Source organism: Octopus bimaculoides, chromosome 3 (genome assembly GCF_046866305.1).
Source record: "Octopus bimaculoides isolate indiv1 chromosome 3, ASM4686630v1, whole genome shotgun sequence".
Lineage (NCBI taxonomy): Eukaryota > Metazoa > Mollusca > Cephalopoda > Octopoda > Octopodidae > Octopus > Octopus bimaculoides.
Window position 1 is genome coordinate 9,218,661 of NC_142930.1, and position 19,675 is coordinate 9,238,335.

Here is a 19,675-nt window from a genome sequence, read left to right on the forward strand (position 1 = left end):
GGTATAGATTTTCAACATGCCAATCATTAGTCCACTGTATTTTTTACAGTGAGTGTCAAGAGTTTTTTGGGAACAAATAACAAGAGACAGTTCAAAAGCAGTGTGTGTATCTGTGTTTTACTGGCATAAATTGGGGCAAGCTATGTTCATAGATACCTAAGGGTCAAGAACATGGAACTCCTAATAATGGCTTACACAAAAATTCAGTCCTGGAGAAAAGCTCTCTTTACACATAGGATGAGTTTCAGCAAGATATTGGTCAGTTTGAGGCTATGATAAAAAAGAATGTCCACACTGCTGCACATTGGGATTGAACCCAAACCAACGAATTGCTAAATGAACTGCTTTATCACACAGCTATACCTAGAACCATACCTATAGGTATGCTACTCTTTTTTGCATAACTAAGATTTTAAGAGCAGTGAAATAAAATAGTTGCTCTCCCTCTCTTTGTGCATGTGTGTGCATGCACGCACACCTTATTTCTAATCATTTGTCATGCTATTTTCACTCAGTGCACTGACCAACACTGCTACCTTTTCTGCTCTTCTATCTTATTGTCTCATATTCACTTTGTACGTGGAACTCATATCTCTTTCTCTCTCTCACTTGCTCTCTTTCCAGTGGGCAAGCCATGTATCTACCTTTCCAGCAAGACATCTGCTCCTCTATCATAGTTTCTTATTCCTCCATTCTGCTTCCCACTCAGTTGAGAGGTCTTATTTTGCTGATACTTGGTGATCTCACCAGTGCTGATGCCACATAAAAAGCTCCCAGTACACTGTTAGGTGGTTTGTGTTAGGAGGGGCATCCTGTTGTAGGAACCAAGCCAAAACTGACATAGAATCTGACATAGCCTTTTGTCTCTTCTGTTCTTATTGAACTGTCCAATCCATGCCAACATGGAAAAGGGGACATTAAATGATACTATATATGACTTATTGTCAAGTTTCCTCCATTTATAAGCAACATAAAATGCATAACTTGGTGCTAGTCTGATGAGGTGCACCCTCTGAAGTAATCACATATATTGCATAACTTTTTACATGCAATGGAGTTAGAAATGGATTGGTGCAAAAACACTTAACTAATAAGTGGTGCAATAGTCATTCTTTGTTGTCTTACTCATGTGTATGCATGTGTGTGTGTGTGTATTAAGTAAAACGGTATTTGTTTAAACTTGTCTCTCCTGTGTTCTGTTTGCTTCATTGCATTTACAATATTTTTCACTAAGATAGAGTACTCAATAAAATTGGTATTAGAATGGTGAAAGACAAGGTTAAGATCAATGAAATTCAAATACAGAATATTAATGATTCCAAGACTAGATATTATAAGCGACACCACTTATTTCCTTTTTACTCGCTCTTAAATTAAAGGCAAGGCCTGAAACATTAAATTCTACTATCCTCATGGCAATTGAATTTATAAGTTTTCATTGAGAACCCTTCTAGATTCTATAGAGTCTCTTGTCTCAGTAATTTCCACTCTTAGTAAGAGAGTAATATGATTATTTTATTCCTTGTAATGTCATGTTTCACAGTTTGAGCTACACCCAAACTGAATTCATTATCAACCAACTTATTGAAGGCTATTATATGTTATTACATTAAACAGCTATTTTTGTTGTCATAAAATATCTCCATTCTTTAAAGATTGTTTCTAAATATGTATAGTTTTTCTCTAGCATTGATATTCTTCCAGTTTTTGCTAATATTACTAATCAACCTAACCCATAAATCACAGACACTAATTTCTCAGAGACTAACAATAGTTAGGTGTTACAATGTTTAATCTAAACAATTTAGTTAGTAATGCTTATATGGTGAATAAAAAATGTTCAAATACTACAGACTTGATGCTAATTCTACATGGAAACATAGACTGCTGGTCTATAATTTCATCATCCATTTCCCATGCTGGCATAGGTTGGATGGCTTGACAGGAACTGGTAAATCTTGGGGCTGCACCAGGTTCCATAGTCTGTTTTGGTTTGCTTTCTACAACTGGATGTCCTTAATGCCAACCACTCTACAAAGTGTAGTGAGTGCTTTTTATGTGGCAACATTACAGGTGTTTTTTAAGCTTCACCATTACAGGTGTTTTTTAAGTGTCACCAGCACCAGTGCTTTTTATATGGCGTTTTGGTTTTAGGATCTCACTTCCTTTATGGTGGATGTTTTTTCTCAGGTATAGCAATGTGCCACATATCTCGGTCTGCTGTCATCTCCTTCATAAAGTTCAGCATTTTGAGACTTCAGAACTTCATCCTATGTCTTCTTGGGTCTCCCTCTTCCATGACTTTCTTCTACTCTAAGTGATCAGCACTTCTTTATGCAGCTGACCTGTATGTAAAAATGCATTTAGGAAGAAATATTTTACTAAGTAGGTACCTGTTTACACATATCCCAAACAATTTTTGTAAAAAAAAAAAAAGAAAATTTCACCAAAACTTGATGAAAATATATATTTAGTAAAAATGTTGTGATGAAGACCATGACTGAAAATCTGTTAACTTTGCTTAAAATTCCATGGATTTTTTTTAAACCACAGATTTAAGTGATTTCCAGAAGTTAATGTTGTGTATTCTTTTATATCTACAAAATTCTATTGAAAAACAAATTTTTTAGTTTTCCTTTCACAAGATTTATTGCTAAAGATGCTTTGTAATAAAATAACCTAATGAATTCCTATTTTTTCTAGGCTATAAATCTACGATGAGGGAGTACAAATTGGTAGTTTTAGGAAGTGGTGGTGTTGGCAAAAGTGCCTTGGTAAGTTTTTTTTTTTTTTTTTTTTTTTTTTTTCCTTTCCTAATATACTGTATTAGTTTCCTATTTCTTTTACTAAATAATCAACTTGTATTTAATTAAATCATTTAAGTAACCATTAAAAATATTAAATTCCTGTAGTTTGCTGTTGGAAATAACTCGTGTTCTCCAGATTTTTTACTTGATTTTTTTTCAACTCAAGGAAGATAAAAACTGAATATATCCAATCAGTCTTGAAAGTATTCTTCTAAGTTATTATTACTCATGCATCATTGAGGATGTGAATAAACCCAAATCACATCCAGAAGTGTCACCATATTACTAAATACTAAATTCATTCCTCATTGCATTCTATAATTCATTTTAATTAAAATTTTGGAGTAACTACCCTCCTCCCTTTTTTTTTTGACCTGGAATTATAGATATTGTAGATATCTATAATAGTTTAAGGTAAGTATAATGGCTGTATTTGCAACCAAAATTCTATTATTTGGCTCAATCAAAAACAGCAATAAAACCTTAAATTCCAATTCAAAAATATTTTAATAAAAATGATGCATTTAGTGTTCAGTTTGAATGCTGCCTTTGCTGAAAACCCACATTAGAAGAAACACTCCTTGATTGTCTAGTGCCTCTATTCCATTTTATTCATCACATCAAGGAAATGTTGCTTCCTCTGTAATATGTTTTTATTCAGATGAAATCTCATATGATTGGGTGTGTGAAGGAAAACTATTGTGTAAACCACTCATACCATTCAAATTCCAACTTAAAGGCTTGATAAAATTCTAATTGCATCTTGTTTGGTGTGTGTGTGTGTGTATATATATATATATATATATTTTTTTTTTTTGTACGTCCATAAACTTAGATTTGTGTATACGTGTGTGTCTATTTGTATGTACAATAATTGTCAAAGTAAAAAGGTTTTTGTCTCTTTCCCATTGTACATGTTACTATATTTTTACATTTGGTGAGACTAGTTGCTCTAAGAGGTTCAAACAATGAATAATTTATATTGTGTCTAATTTGTGAGGCATCACTTCAGGCATTTCTCACTGAAGGGCAAATAGTCCATTTGGAATCCAGCTTAGGTCACATGATATTTCTGCCTTCTGTTAAGTAGGCCACTGATGTGTTTGTTATAAGCTTGCATCATGAATAAACTGAATAAAAACCATTTGTGACTTGTACAAGTACTGTCAACATGAGATAATGTTTTAAACGAATTTATAAACTGATCTATATAGTGTTTTCATTTAGTTGTAGGTTTTTGTAGACAATTCAGCTTTTTATTTACAGTATATTTAACATTATTTGAAGTTTGAAATATTTTAATTTTAGTTAATTCTTCAGTAGACTTGTGATTTATTTATTTATTTATCTTTTTATTACTGGAGGAAGAGGCTTTACCTATGACCTTCTGAGACTGATGAGGTCTCTGATAATATTAGAAAAAACGTATGTAGGGAGGAAATTGTAAAGGGCCGATATTCTGGGAGTGGGGGATGAGGTATAGTGGTTAGTGGAGATGAAAGGCCCCGATAGTAGTAATAGAAAAAGTTGAGAGGAAACACGTGGGCCAGTGGCTGGAGTGTGATGGTGAGTGAATTGCTGCCAATCAGCCAAGTGGCCTTTCTTTGAAGCAGTATAGGATGTTTGTGTGTGTGTAGTAGTAGCAGTTCTAGATACGGGAGTACTGCTCCTGTTGTGGCTCTCACCTAAACATTGTAGAGAGTATTAGGAGTAGGTGAGCCAAAGGGTTCATCTTGAAAAGGAAGTGTTATTGTATCTTTGTTTTTTAAATGGCTAAGCTGCTTTAGTGTTTGGTCTTTTAGTTTTAACTTTAATGTAAAAGAAAGATGTTTTTCATTTTCTCTTGTATTTTTTGAGTTTATAACTTTTCTCTAACTTTATAGCCTTTAAAAAGCATTTTTTATAAAATTTGAAAGTTTTATCTTATGCTTGTTTGTAACTTCTTGAATAAATCGAAGTTACAGTGTCAGTAATAACTTAATCTCAAACTTGAACTGGTTGGATGCTAAAAAGTAGTCTGATCATTGGTCTTTTATGCTGTATATGGAGTCAGTTAGTGATATGATCAGTTGAAAAGTCTCTCAGTTAGTAGTACCATAAATTGAAGACTTGGAATCAAAGATTTTGTGCACCAACTACAGTCTTAGTATTGATGTGTGTGGTTTTATGTATGTTTGTGTATGTTGTATTTAATGGGATACTAATTGGCTAATAACACATAGAGATAAAGAGAACTAAAACCTGTGAATTAAGTTAAACATTAAGCTATTATGTTTTGCATTATTAAAGTTACTGATAGAAGCATCATTGGTCAAAGTAATGTACAACCAGAGTTCTGAATTCATTTTCCTTCTGATATAACCATTTGTTCCTAACAGTAGTGCTGATATACTGGATCCGAATCCACCAAAGGAAGGTATGTCGGAAGAAAGTAATTCAACAACGCGGGTTGATGAACCGTAAGACGTGTGGCCAGAACCTCCTGGAAAATAACCATAGCGAGGGACATTCCACAGTTGAATTAGAACAGTCACAAACAGTGAAAGAAGACATGCACCCAACACCAGAGCTGAAGACACCTCCGAAAGGGGGTGGCCCCGCCACGTCAAAACGGTAGAGGAGTAGGGGCCGAAACCGGACGTGGTTCCTCCTGACGATGTCTTGAACTAACTGGATCCTATAAAGGATCTGTTGTGGTAGCAGACCACGAAACATGGTTGAAATTCCAATTCCTCCTGTGAAGAATCTTTTACTTGCTTCAGTCTGTGGATTGTGACCATGCTGGGGCACCAGTGCAAAACATATGGCTATTAAAGAACAGGCAATAGACCTGCATTTTTTGTTGGTAATTTCATTTCATTTAATGTCTAATTTTTAATGGGATGGATGAGCTTGGCTTTTCCGACCAAGTAACACAATTTTAGGCAAGTTTCAAGTTGACATCTAGCAGGTCTACAATCCAGCACTTCAGGAGCTCCATTAGTTGTGTTGTTGACTACCATTTGCCATTTTACAAGACAAGAATTCTTTAAAACTTAGATCATTAATGTATCTTGCATATTGAAGTAGCAGGGCATCAGATTTGTGAGCTTGTCAAGTTGGATTGTAAAGATACCTTGTCTTTATCAGTCAAAGTATATCTGACATATCAAGTGATGTAAAATATAATGCAATTTCAGAAATCAGTTTTCAGTGTCTTTGCTGCATTTCTGCCCAGCGTGCTGCCAACAGTATTTTTGCAGCAGGGCATAATCAAAATTTTAGCAACTGTGAGGTTTCTTATTTTGTTGTTCTCAGAGTAGCATACAAATGGCATACAGGTTAACTTCATTTTGTTGATACACCTGTCCAATTTGTTTCAGTTGCAAAATTGCATGTTTCGGATTAAATGCATTTTGCTCAACGCATGATTGTCACTGAGCTAAAAATGGATTAGTTTAGAAATGACACATCATCTTAGTTTCATTGGTTTTGTAGAGTTGACATCATCATCATCATCATCGTTTGACGTCCGCTTTCCATGCTAGCATGGGTTGGACGGCTTGACTGAGGACTGGTGAAACCGGATGGCAACACCAGGCTCCAATCTAAATTTGGCAGAGTTTCTACAGCTGGATGCCCTTCCTAACGCCAACCACTCAGAGAGTGTAGTAGGTGCTTTTACGTGTCACCTGCACGAAGGCCAGTCAGGCGATACTAGCAACGGCCACACTCGAAATGGTGTCTTTTATGTGTGCCACCCGCACAAGCCAGTCCAGGGGCACTGGAAAAATCTTTCCATTATTGTATCAGTGCAACTAAATTAGAAATATGATTTTCTCTATGATCACCATTTTTGCTATAGATACCATAAATATCTAGGCAAAAAAAACCCGAATATTTTAGTTGGTTGTAGATGCAAGTTGTTACTGCAATCTGTTACAGGTGTTTATATGACATAAATAAACTTAGTGTAACTTTCAACAAATTCAGTACATTTTCTCATTGAAATTCTACATGCACAGAAGTTAGAAAGCACTTATTAAAAATAGTTTCCTGGGAGGCAAATAAATATACACAACACAAATTTACAGTGATGAAGGTTTACCAGCTGTATTTCAGGTTTACGAAATTGCAACTAGCTGTGATTACTTCAAAAACATCTAGCATTTTTACAAACTTTTTACTCTTGTAATTTCCCTTGTAAACCCTGGCTTGAGAACCCTTCTTAGACAGTAAAAGAATCAAGAATTCAATATTGTACTCTTGGTTTAATTAGCGTGCTGACAGAATTGAGGTTCAATTCAGGTAGACACAACACTGGCATGGAAGATTAAGATTGATTGAGAGCTGAGATGATTTGCTGGAAGTACTAAAACACATGTAACTGTAATTATTAGAGGATGTCATTGAAAAATGTTTGAAAATAGCTGCCTTAGGCAAAAATGGCTTCTTCGTTTGCATCAAAAGCTGACAATATGAGGTGAATGTTGAAAATAATTGGCTGAAAAGAATACGATGATTGCACTGCTATGGACAAGTTATACAAATTGATGACATCCTGGGTGATGTAGTGATATAGTAATTATATTAGCCTATAGAAGATGAAGCTGCATAATATTAAGACTTTGAAAAATCTAACTTTTTCTATCATCTTAAAACAATATGACTGTGATGAGGACATAATTGAAAATTGTCGGAAAAAACCTCTCCATTTGGTGTAACAGAATTTAAACAAACTCATGATTCAATTTTGTTATGTAATAAGCATTTACAGAAAAGGTTTTCTAAAAGCCACTATAGATTTTCTATAAATGTAATTATTTTATTTGAAAATTCTTGCCATAATGCAAAACTATTAATAGAAAAACAAAGGAACCTAAACTGGAGCTGTTGTGTTAGGCAACTTGTTTGATTCTCAATTGAGCCTCCTTCACATTGTGTGAGTAGAGTTATGAGATTGGATTTATTAATAATTGCTGCAAGTGATACAGGGAATTATTTGCTTTATTATTCAGAAACAATTTCTCTTGTGTTCACATGAACGTAATTAGTGTCGCTCTATATAGCTATATATTTAATACTGTAAAGAGCAGCTAATAAACTGCTGTCCATCTTGTATGAAAATGAAATGGAATTAAAATTTTTTTTTTTTTACATTGGCATAGGTAAAAGAATCTTTGAAAATTTGAATCTAATGTATATTAAGGAAACTATTTTAAAACTAGATGCTTCCTCTATTGAATAATATTTGCATATTCAGCTAAATAATCCGAAGCAAAAAAGAAAAAAGCTGTCTGATCCTGGAGAATAGCATTGTAGCAGTTAACAAAATCTGGATTAGCTGTTTAGTCCCACTTCACCTGCAACCAGGTAGACTTATGCTTGCAAGCATTCTAATCTGTATATCTAGGATTCCTTATGGTGTCTGTTTGGTTATAGAGTTAAGGTGCTGGAATCCTAGATATACAGTGTTTTTAAAATACAGAACTGTTGAATGAAAACTAAAAAGAAATATTGACCGAATGTTTGCAAGTAGTCCAAATGTCTTGCCGAAAATTAATTCCAAGAAATAATTTTTTTTTTTTCATTTTTTACCTCCTTCATCTATTTTGTAGTCTAAATCAGGGTTTCATTATTGTTTTTCTTTATTTCCTCCCCTTCACCTGTTCCATCTCACTTTCTTCCGCATGTAATATTGTTATTGCATAACATTAACAGCATAACATTAACAGCATTATTAATTAAAGTCAGCATTAAAGAAATCTAGTATAAACAGTGCAGATAATTTTTCACTTTCTTACTGGAATCTTCAAATTTTCCCCCCTGGTATTCTTTTTTTCTAGGATAAGAATTGCAGGCCTAAACAGGGGAGCTTTTGTATATTTGGATAATTGCGTATTGATGCAGCTATTGATTTACAGTGCTCTTTCTATCACTGACCATTCATCTGTGAAACAGGAGGCAAACAATTCTATTCTATATGTCCTGGACACAGCACACTGACTGCAGTTAATTGTACAATTTTGTGCATGTAGTTAAACATCACACTTTGTGTTATTGTCAATGTAAATTCTTCAAACTGAATAATTCTTGTTAGATTTAAGATCTGAAATAACTTGAGCAAGTAGTGAAAATGTATTTTTGCTGAGTAGGTTTTTTTTTTTCTCTCACTTTGATTGCTTTCCAAAAAGTATATTTTGACAGTCCCACAGGGTAAATTGACTTATTTTAATTGTAACCACTATAGTAAAGTTAAAAATAAAAAGAACTTTTTTTTTGCAAATGCACTCATGCCCGAGACAGTTTTTCCAATATGTTTAATGAAGGGGGAAATATATACTGTTTAGCTTATTCTAAAATACTTCTAAGTAATTCTAGTTTGCCATGCAGGTTAGTGCTTATACAGCACACTAATATGCTGGGTTCAAAAATGGTGATTTTATTAGAGATACTGGTTCATTTAGTTATGTCTTTTTATTATTTTATATATTTTTTTCATAATTCAGGTGTTCATGTTCTATGAAATAGCAAAGGAAAATTAAATACCTTCTGCATTAGTCATAGTTCTAAAGGAGGAGATTGAATAAAATCTACTTAATTTTCAAATTTTTTTTTTATCTTTTATCTAAATTATGCTAAGAAAGTACATAGTTCAGCTACTTGAAAAACAGTTTACACTTAAATTTTTATTTTTTTCTACTCCCAGCATTTGAATGACTTCTTTATTAATCTTCCCTTCTTCCCAATCACATTTTATGTGATCTAATCCTTTAACTATTCACACTTTGAATGGTATTGTATTTTTGTTCTTTGCCCAAATGTCACAGCTGAAAATATATAGGATTTGATAAGTTATTTTTGTAGATTTTAATGAAAAATGTTTCATACTTAGTATCAACAACTTCCACTTTTTTAATTAATTTCTATATGTTTGTGTAAATGTGACTGATATTTAGAATATCAGTAATTTATATTCGATGATATTTTTCCAAACTGGCAGAATTGTTAGCATGCTGGACAAAATGCTCAGTAGCATTTCAAGTTCTGAGCTCAAATTCTGCCAAGTTGACTTTATCTTTCATCATTTTGGAGTCACTAGAATAAAAATAGTCAAGTACAGGGGTCGAAGTAATGGACTCACCCCCACCCACAAAAAAAAACTGCTGGCCCTGTGCCAAAATTTGAAACCATTATTTTGCATTATCTAAACTTAGACATAGGAGGTATACAGTAACATTTTAAAGAAATCCTTGTGCATTTGAGTTTCCTTTAAGTTTTGGAAAGGAAGCAACTCTATTCCCCCCTCCCACGCTTAATTGATTAAAAAAAAATATTGGTTAGTTTGAAAAAAGAACAGTGCTTATTGCCTTCATGGGCCCTGATAGACTGGTGAGTGAATATAAAGTTAATACTGATATGTAGTAAAAGAGTTATGCAAGTTAATGCTTTGGGAAAAAGAATGACAATGATTTCCTGAGGGATTAATTTTTGAAGAGGAAATATTAATCAAAATGTTAAAAACTGGTCATTTATGACTGTGTTCCAATTGATCCAGTCAATGGAACAACCTGCTTGTGAAATTAATATGCAAGTGGTAGAGAAATCCAGACATATACCCTAAATGTAGTTCTCTGAAAGATTCATCATGCCACAGAATGCCCTTTGAAATACAGCTACTACTCATTTTTGTCATCTGAGTGGACTGCAACAATGTGAAACAAAGTGCTTTGTTCAAGGACACCATGCCACTGGGTATGAAATTCACAACCTGATGATCATGGGCTAATAACCTAACCGCTAAGCCACATGCCTTCATACATAAATTAAGATAAAGGGAAGGGAAAAGGCAGATGCAACACATAAACTTAGACATAGGAGGTATACAGTCAGCAAATAATGAGTAGGAGGTGAAAGACAACAGAAAGGAAGGCTAGAACTCGAGGGTGAACAAGTGTTTGTACGTAAAACTTGTTCATCAAGCAACTGTTCTTATCTTGATGTTGTCCATTCAGAAAGTACATAGTAGTAGTGCCATCTCAGATGTGTGAGCATTATTTTCCTGTAGGTTGACACCTGCCTTAATTATTAGCAATTGTTCTGGGCTAAGCTGATCAGGCATTGTGAGTATTTGTAGTTTGTAGAATGTTTTCAGCATTTTTTTTTTTTTTTTTGGTTGGGTATAGCATTGTTTTTTTGTTGTTGGGTATAGCATTGTTTTTTTGGGGGTTGGGTATAGCATTGTGGGTTTGTAGATCTATCACTTATGTAATAATGAAGTGGTAAAATATGTTTAATTATTTAAATTATTAAAACAATGAGGATATGTCAGTCACACATACTTACCCACTGAAGTAGTTGATTTAATTATCTCTTTCTCTCGCACACTATACACACGCATGCACATACATGCATGCATACATACATCTTGTCTGCCCTGTATTCTTGGAAGGGTTGTGGGAGGAGAGTTCCCAGGTACCTCCTCCATAGGTCCTATCAAAAGCAACCAGCATTAGATTTTCTGGCTGGATTCCCAGGCATGACCAACTGAGACTATAAGTATTATCCAACCTTCTCTTTCTTGGTCAGCTCTCGGTCTCCTGCTGATTGGTTTGAAGAATTTGTCTTGCAGTTCTTTCTTGTGGCATTCTGAGGAATTTCAACCATGTTTCGTGGTCTGCTACCACAACAGATCCTTTATAGGATCCAGTTAGCTCAAGACATCATCAGGAGGTACCACGTCCGGTTTCGACCCCTACTCCTCTACCGTTTTGACGTGGCGGGGCCACCCCCTTTCGGAGGTGTCTTCAGCTCTGGTGTTGGGTGCATGTCTTCTTTCACTGTTTGTGACTGTTCTAATTCAACTGTGGAATGTCCCTCGCTATGGTTATTTTCCAGGAGGTTCTGGCCACACGTCTTACGGTTCATCAACCCACGTTGTTGAATTACTTTTTTCCGACATACCTTCCCTTGGTGGATTAAATCCTCTTCTAAGGATTGAATGCTTGTGCTGGTGCATTACTGTGTCACCACTTGCAATTCTAGCTCCCAATTCACCCTCCATTACTCATGAATATGGCCCCAAAATTCTTAAACTTGTCTCAGTGATATTCCACTAACATACTGAGTGCACTGGAATGAGTTTCTTGAGAGGACCAATGTCTCAATCTTTGCAACACTAATTATCATCCCTGCTTTGCAGCATTCGGCAGTAAACCCATTCAGTGCATGCTGGAAATCACTTTCTGTTGAGCACCATTCGTGCCACCTGCAAATATCAGCTGACCAATTCTACATCTAATCATGATACCACTGCCACAACAGCTGCACAATTCAACCCAGTGCACAAAAATCTTGAAAAGGAACAGTAACAATATACAAGGTGTCCCAAAATTAAGGCAGCCAATATTTTTCAATTTTGTAAAAGCAGAATATTGTATTTCAGGTCCAATTGTTACAATGCAATGGTAAAGGAAACACAATTATGACACTATCACATTTATTCAATATGACCACCTCTATTTCAAATCACAGCCGCTAGAGATAACTACACAAAAGTGATTTTATATATATATATATATATAAAACCACATGTGGATTGTTGGCTATTTCCCCCCATCCGTTTTTTCTCTTGGACTGTCCTGTCTCCTGTTTCTGAATAAGAGCTTTGTGTTTTTTCTTCGTTTTTTTTTTTATCACTTATATATATATTGTACATCTTTGTTACTTATTTATATTCTGTCTGTGTGTGTGTGTGTGTATATATATATATATATATTAGCGAGAGAGAGAGGAATTCAAGACAAGCTGCCCCTGGGAGCTCCTCTATGCTGATGACCTTGCTCTAATAGCCAAGTCACTGCCAGAACTAGACAAAGTTTAGGGTGTGGAAGCAAGATCTAGAATCGAAGGGCCTTAGGGTTAACCTAACCAAAACCAAGGTCTTAGTAAGAAAGAAGGTTGTCAAATCACAACCCCCTTCAGGTAGATGGCCTAGCTCAATCTATAGAAAAGGCATGGGTAGAAACTCCATACGATGTACCCAGTGTAAGCTATGGACACATAAAAGGTGCAGCAATATCAAAAGAAGGTTTTTGTGTGTGGCAGATGCACTGGGGCAATAAACACTGGAGATGTACTGAAAACAGATTCCATCACATGCCAGGGAAAAAAACTAGTTAATAGCTTCTGCTACCTAGGTGACGAAGTCTGTAGTGGGGGCGGTTGCTCTGAGAGTGTAGTGATTAAAGTAAGAATAGCCTGGGCAAAGTTCAGGGAGCTCCTACCTCTAGTGGCATCTGAGGGCCTTTCGCTCAGGGTGAAAGGTAGACTGTATGATGCATGTGTGCGAACTGCCATGCTACACAGCAGTGAAACATAGGCCATGAATGCTGAGGACATGCATAGGCTTGAAAGAAATGAAGCTAGTATGATTTACTGGATGTGTAATTTCAGTGTGCATACACAACTGTGTAAGCACCCTGAGAGAAAAGTTGGGCATAAGAATCATCAAACGTGGTGTGTAGGAGAGGAGACTGCGCTTGTATGGCCATATGAATGAAGACAGCTGTGTGAGGAAGTGCCACTCCCTCACTGTAGAAGGATCCTGTGGAAGAGGTAGACCCAGGAAGACATGGGATGAGGTGGTGAAGCATGATGTTTGAACATTGGGCCTCACAGAGGCAATAACAGGAGACCAGGACCTTTAGAGATATGCTGTGATTGAAAAGACCCAGCAACTAATGTGAGATTGCAACCACGCATGTCCAGCCCTGTTAAGAATACCCCTGATGCATCAGGCGATATGATATGCTTAAGACCTGTTGAGTCAAGTAAGACCAATATTGTAGCTGGGGCCAGTGCCCCCTAACTGGCACTATCCAAACGTGCTCAGTGCCAGGTCTGCTTGACTGGCTCCTGCAATGGTAGCATGTAAAAAGCACCAACCGAATATGGCTGATGCCAGTACTCCCAGACTGGCTCCTGTGCTGTTGACACGTAAAAAGCACCATCCGAACATGATCAATGCCAGGTCCGTCTGACTGGCTCCCGTGCTGGTGGTACGTGAAAAGCACCAACTGTTCATGACTGATGCCAGTATCCCCGACTGGCTCCTGTGCCAGTGGCACATAAAAAGCACCCACTAAACTCAGACTGGAGCCTGGTGCAGCCGCTGGCTCTCCAGACCTCAGTCAAACTGTCCAACCCATGCCAGCATGGAAAACGGACGTTAATCGATGATGATGATATATATAAAATGTATGTTTTCCACCCATCCCCACAAATATGACAGCTGGTGTCAATTGGTTTATGTCCTTGTAACTTAGCAGTTCAGTAAAAAAACACTGATCAAATAAGTATCAGACTTAAAGAAACACAAGTGCTGGTGGGGTAAAAATGTTTGCTAGGCCCATTAATATAATCTTATATTGATGGAGATGTGAATCTGTTCCGTTGTTACGATATCTGGGCTTGGAAGCATGTGTTGTAAATAGATATATACAAATGTAAAAAAAATCAATATGTATTTTACTTTTATTGTTTTATTATTAAGGCAGGAAGCTGGCAAAATGCTTAGTGGCAGGTTTTTAAAGTCTCTGCCTGTTCTTATTGGGGCCACTGCCCTCATAGCTGGGTGAGATAACCCTGTTGTTTGTACGTTTCATTTTTGATTTTGTTTCTTTTAATGGATATTCTTCCCAACTCCAATGAATCCTTTTACCAAATGTACTGAACACATTTTATTATTGCACCAACATTAGAAGGATTGTCCTATCATCTGCATGAAATACTAAAGAGTCCTTTTGACCATAAACTTTCTCTGCTCATTTGCCAACCACTTTATAGGGGGTTCCTAGAAGGTTGTTATCCACCCCTGATTGGAACTCTCCCGTATGACATGTACGCATGCTCAGTGACTTGCTTTAATAGTTGCAATCAGCTGAATGCACATTGCCAGTGACCTTTGACATAATTACCCACACTCTGTGGTCAGGATTCTTTTTTTTTGGTTTGATGTCGGTATCGAAGGGATTACCAGACACTGGACAATACAGTGAGAGCAGCTTTCACTCACATCGTGGTATTCGATGCTGTGTACGTGTCTGTCGTGGTAAAATATGCCACTCCTTAACTGTTGCTTTGCTTTCATCCGTAGCACGAGGTAATTATGTCATTATCTGTGAAATTCGGCAACTTACAAAGATCTTTAGATCAGGCAATACTTCACCGAGAGGAGATATAAGCTTCTGCTTATTCCTGTCTGAAGTATCGTCCGATACTTCAGACTTATCATCCGATGAATTTACTTTGTTGACATTCTTCATCGACAGAATTTTTATTCCTTTCAACCTTTCAGTCAAGTCTGCCTTTCTTCCAGTAACATACTGTCCATATTAATCTTAAATATTTCTTTAACTCAGGCACAGTAAGTACTTCGATAGCTGAATCATCAAGCTGCTTTATATCCATGATAAGATGTAAAACAATAACAATGGTGTGGGTAGTCTCCGGAAGTTTATCTACATGGAGCGCTACCTAGCCAAGGGAGATAACCTACTTATAGGAAAGCCCTATAGGAGTGTACTGGGATCAATTTATCATTACATCAGTACAATAAGATTGTCTTGTGCTCTGTAAGAATAAAGAGTGCTGTAAGACAAGCACTTTAGCTGAAAGCAACTAAACTGAGAAGCTGAGTAGGAGAGCATATGATGGCAGAAGAACCAGAATGCGTGTGATTGCAGGCAGTCATTGGGGTGAAGAGTGGGGAGAATAGGTAGTGGGATATAGAAGAGGTGGCCACTGATAACAGGAAGTGGTGGTTGACAATAGGAAGTGCCTCAAAGTGGAGTGAGGGATGACTGGTTGTACAGAAAAGACGAAAGCCCTGTGAAGGGGGAGAAAGGTGGTGATGGGGATGATGCTTGAAAGATTGAATGTTGATAATTTCCTCTGAAATAGATCATTATTCTCTTTATAAAACATGTACTAGTTATAACTGTAACCATATTACTTTTTGCTGCATCATCTAGATATTTACAACCATTTCTTCATTTCAAATTTCTCTAATTGTAGAAAATGAGACATTTATTACACTAATTAGTTTTCAACCCATTACTATAAAAATAAACAAAATAAGTTTGACAGAGCAAAAAACATTATTGTTAGTGTTGTGAAACATTGTTCTCTTCCTGTCAAATCTCACTTGGCTTTGAGTTCAGTCCCACGGTATTGCACTTTGGGCAATTGTCTTCTACTATTGTCCTGAGCTGACCAAAGCTTTTTCAGTGGACTTGGAAACTGAAAGAAGCACATCCTGTGTGTGTGTGTTTGTATATATATATATATATATACAGGGTACGATGGGTAAATACACAGTATAGTTGAGTCAGTTGGGCACTGTCTGTGAGAAAAACACCACCATGATGTCATTGATTCTGCCAGAAATTTGGAAACATGCTGTACTGCTTGGCATTTGTGCTGGAAGCTCTTATACAAGAATTTCAGAATGTGTAGGTGTCAGTCTGAGGACATGTACTGAGAGTAGTAAAAATCAAACATTCAGTCAACATCGTGGTCACCAGTGATGATGACATTATGCCTCATTTCATCTTCCCACACAGCCTCAGACTCAACACGGAGGCCTACATCAAGTGTGTGGAGGAGGTAGTGCAGACCTGGGTCAAGAGGGTGGCTGCTGGAAAACCCTATGTCTGGCAACAGGACTCTGCACCATGCCACACAAACAGGAGAACCCAGTCATGTCTGTGAGACAATTTCTGTGACCACATCACTCCTAACATCTGGCCATCTAACTCCCCAGATTGCAACTCCCTTGATTATTATGTGTGGGGTGCAGTTGAGTGAAAGACCAACAAAACTCCATGTAACACCAAAGAGGGACTGAAGGCAAGGGTTATGGCAGTGCTCACCAACTTAAAGAAGGAGACCATCCAGAAGAGTTTCAAAAGATTCCGAAGTCATTTGTAGGCCGTGGTTGAAGCCAATGGTAATTTTATTGAATAGATTTACTCTTTAGTACTTTAAGGTATTTTTATATAACTTTGGTAAATCTGTTAAAATAAGATGCGACTGTTATTTTCATTTTTGCGTAGTTTAGATGATAGTTTATTCACCACACCCTGTGTGTGCGTGTGTATAAATTCAATTAGAGGTTTAATTAGCCTCATTAAGGGATGGTATCATATATGTGTGTTTGTGTCTGTCCCCCTACTGCTTGACAACTAATTGGTTTATTTGCTCCTGTAACTTAGGTTTCGCAAAAGAGACACATAGAATAAAACCCTTCAGTATGGCTGCAGTCCAATGACTAAAACTAGTAAAAAATATGATTAAAAATAATTACATATTGTGTTACATCATTTTACATCTGCTTTTCCACGATTGCATTTGTAGATTGGTTTTCTCCAACACAGCATCTTGCTACTTGTCTTATTCATTTCCCATTATAATTGTAGAAAAACAAACAAAAAAACATTTTCAGCTTCCGGTCTGCTTAGAAACATGTAGTACAAACTGCTAGTAGTGACAGTTTTATATTTCAGTTTTCCTGTCACAAGGCACAGGTGTGGATGTGTGCTATGAGGTTTGCTTCTCAACGTGATTCCAGGTTCATACTCAGTGCATGGTACTGTGGCCAAGTGTTTCTTGCTATAACCTCAGAAAGACCAAAGCTTTGTGAGTGGATTTGATTGGCAGAAACAGAAAGAAGCCCATTGTATGTATATATATATATATCATCATTTATGGAAAAGTGGCTATTAAAATGATGATGATACTATGAATGATGTGAAAGTCTATATTGCATTACTGAATATCACATTTCTTAAAAATACTGGATAAGTACTTTGAAATTAGCTAGTTAGAAAATTTCTGTAAGAGATGAAAGCAGTAACTATACTGAGAAGTAATGTTTATTGCCACTTAAACATGTCAGTTCCATAAGAACTGACATTACTGTTGCTTTTTTCCACCCCAGGAAGATGTCTCCTCCAGCTGGTTATTCAATGCAATCTGCACCCAATATATATTGCAAGCAGGGGAGCAAACCTTTACCATCTTCCATCCACAAGACCATCAGACCATATGGTTTCGACCTCTTTGTGGTCATCTTTGGTGGTGGATATTCATCCACTAGAGATAGCTGTAGTTCCCTCCAGCATTGCTTAGAGTAGCACCAATGTGAAATATATTTAGCTGAGACAGCATTATAATTAAAATAATATTTTGTGTATTTGAGGTTTATTTTTCATGTAGTAAGCTATGAAGTTCTTACATTCTCTCAATTTTCTGTAATTCAGACAATCTGCTGGAAGTTTCCACTATCACAAACTTGACCATAAATCTGTCAGAGTGGCTGATACTTTGACCCAATACTCATGGAGTTGCATTGTAACTTCTATAATTCATGGAACTTGTGAAAGAAATATTTACAAAGCCTGATATTTTTTCCTTGTTTCATGTCTCACTAATTGTGCTTTATTATACTTTAATTTTTTCTTCCTCAGTGATAGCTATGAAATAAAAATAGATCCATGTCTATAATATTCCGCTTCTCATACTGTTCATGGGTTGAAATATTACACTTTAACATTTAGATATTGAGATTACACTGTCAAATGTAATGTTTATTTATGCACATTACTTTGAATTAATCCTGCATTATCTTGCACTTCTGAGATTTTGATGATGCATTTATCTTTAGAATGCTATTGTAGGATAGATGTGAGAGGCCAGAGATGGCCAGTTAGAACATAAAACAGGTAGAATATTTGGACTAGATATGGCTCGTTTAAATGCTGAAAGGTTAAACAGACTTGATGGTGGAACAGAATCAAAGACATAATTGAAATCTTTAATATAATGAAACAGTGGTTTATACATCAAAATTTAAAAAAAGAAAATGTAAAACATGGAATTTCCAGGAGTCTTACTAGTAAATTTTTATTTCTAAAAATTATTTTAAAATGAAAGCATTATCAGTTCCTGAAGAAAATGAATTCTTAAGAGTATTCTAATATTCTGTTGATAATTTTGGGTGAAGTTTGGGAGCAAGAGTGATGTCTTGGGGATACATAAAAAGTGATTGTTCAAGAAAGTTGGTTAAAATTGAAAGTAACTTGAATAGTGCCAAATACATCAAGTTGCTGAAGGACAATTTGCTATCAAATTTGGATGAAGGTGAGATATTTCAGCATGATGGAACTCCATGCCAAAGATCGTATGCAACATAATAGATTCTGGGTGATGAAGGTGTTACTGTATTGAAAGATTGGCCAGCTCAGAGTTCTGACTTAGATATCATTGAGCAAATGTGGAGAGAACTAAAGAGAAAAGTTTGTCAGAAGAATCCACGCAACGTGAATGAGTTGTGAGAGCTCAACCACAGAGAATGGCATCTCATACCTGTGAAAATGGTGAAGGATTTGTACGCATCTCTTCCCAGGTGCATTGAAGCAATTATTCAAGTTAAGGGAAGCTACACAAAATACTAACAATGTACAGTAACTTCTTGAAATGAATGTTATGTAATAAATTTTCATTATAAACATTTATCTGTTTTAAAACACTTTATGTTGATTGGTGTATGTGAGATGGCTGAAAACATTTTGCACAGCCATTTTTGATAGTTGTCTCACATCTTTCCCTTATTCAGAACCCCTACTACAAAATATGATTAGGTATGGAAATGACTCCAACAGGGCCAATGTTTCATCTGTAAAAAGCGCAATGCTAAACATCCACTTGGCAATTAGTAGAAATTTACAATAGTTTAAAATGGCCAAAGGCTTTTGCACTGTACTGTATTAACCAACTAAAATGTCATATTCCTGTCCTGAGATTTCAATTTAAATATGAATGCTTAA

At 36.1% G+C, this 19,675-nt stretch overlaps 1 protein-coding gene across 11 annotated transcripts in view; it reads left to right on the forward strand.

The window, feature by feature from the left end:
- LOC106872353 (ras-related protein Rap1) overlaps nucleotides 1-19,675 on the forward strand; it is a 102,304-nt gene that overhangs the window by 67,509 nt on the left and 15,120 nt on the right. For all 11 annotated transcript variants that reach the window (XM_089348545.1, XM_089348540.1, XM_014919318.3 and 8 more), the window contains one exon: nucleotides 2,704-2,774. In XM_089348545.1, the coding sequence (XP_089204671.1) occupies nucleotides 2,718-2,774 (57 nt within the window). In that variant the 5' untranslated portion in view covers nucleotides 2,704-2,717. The remainder of the gene's footprint in view (nucleotides 1-2,703; nucleotides 2,775-19,675) is intronic.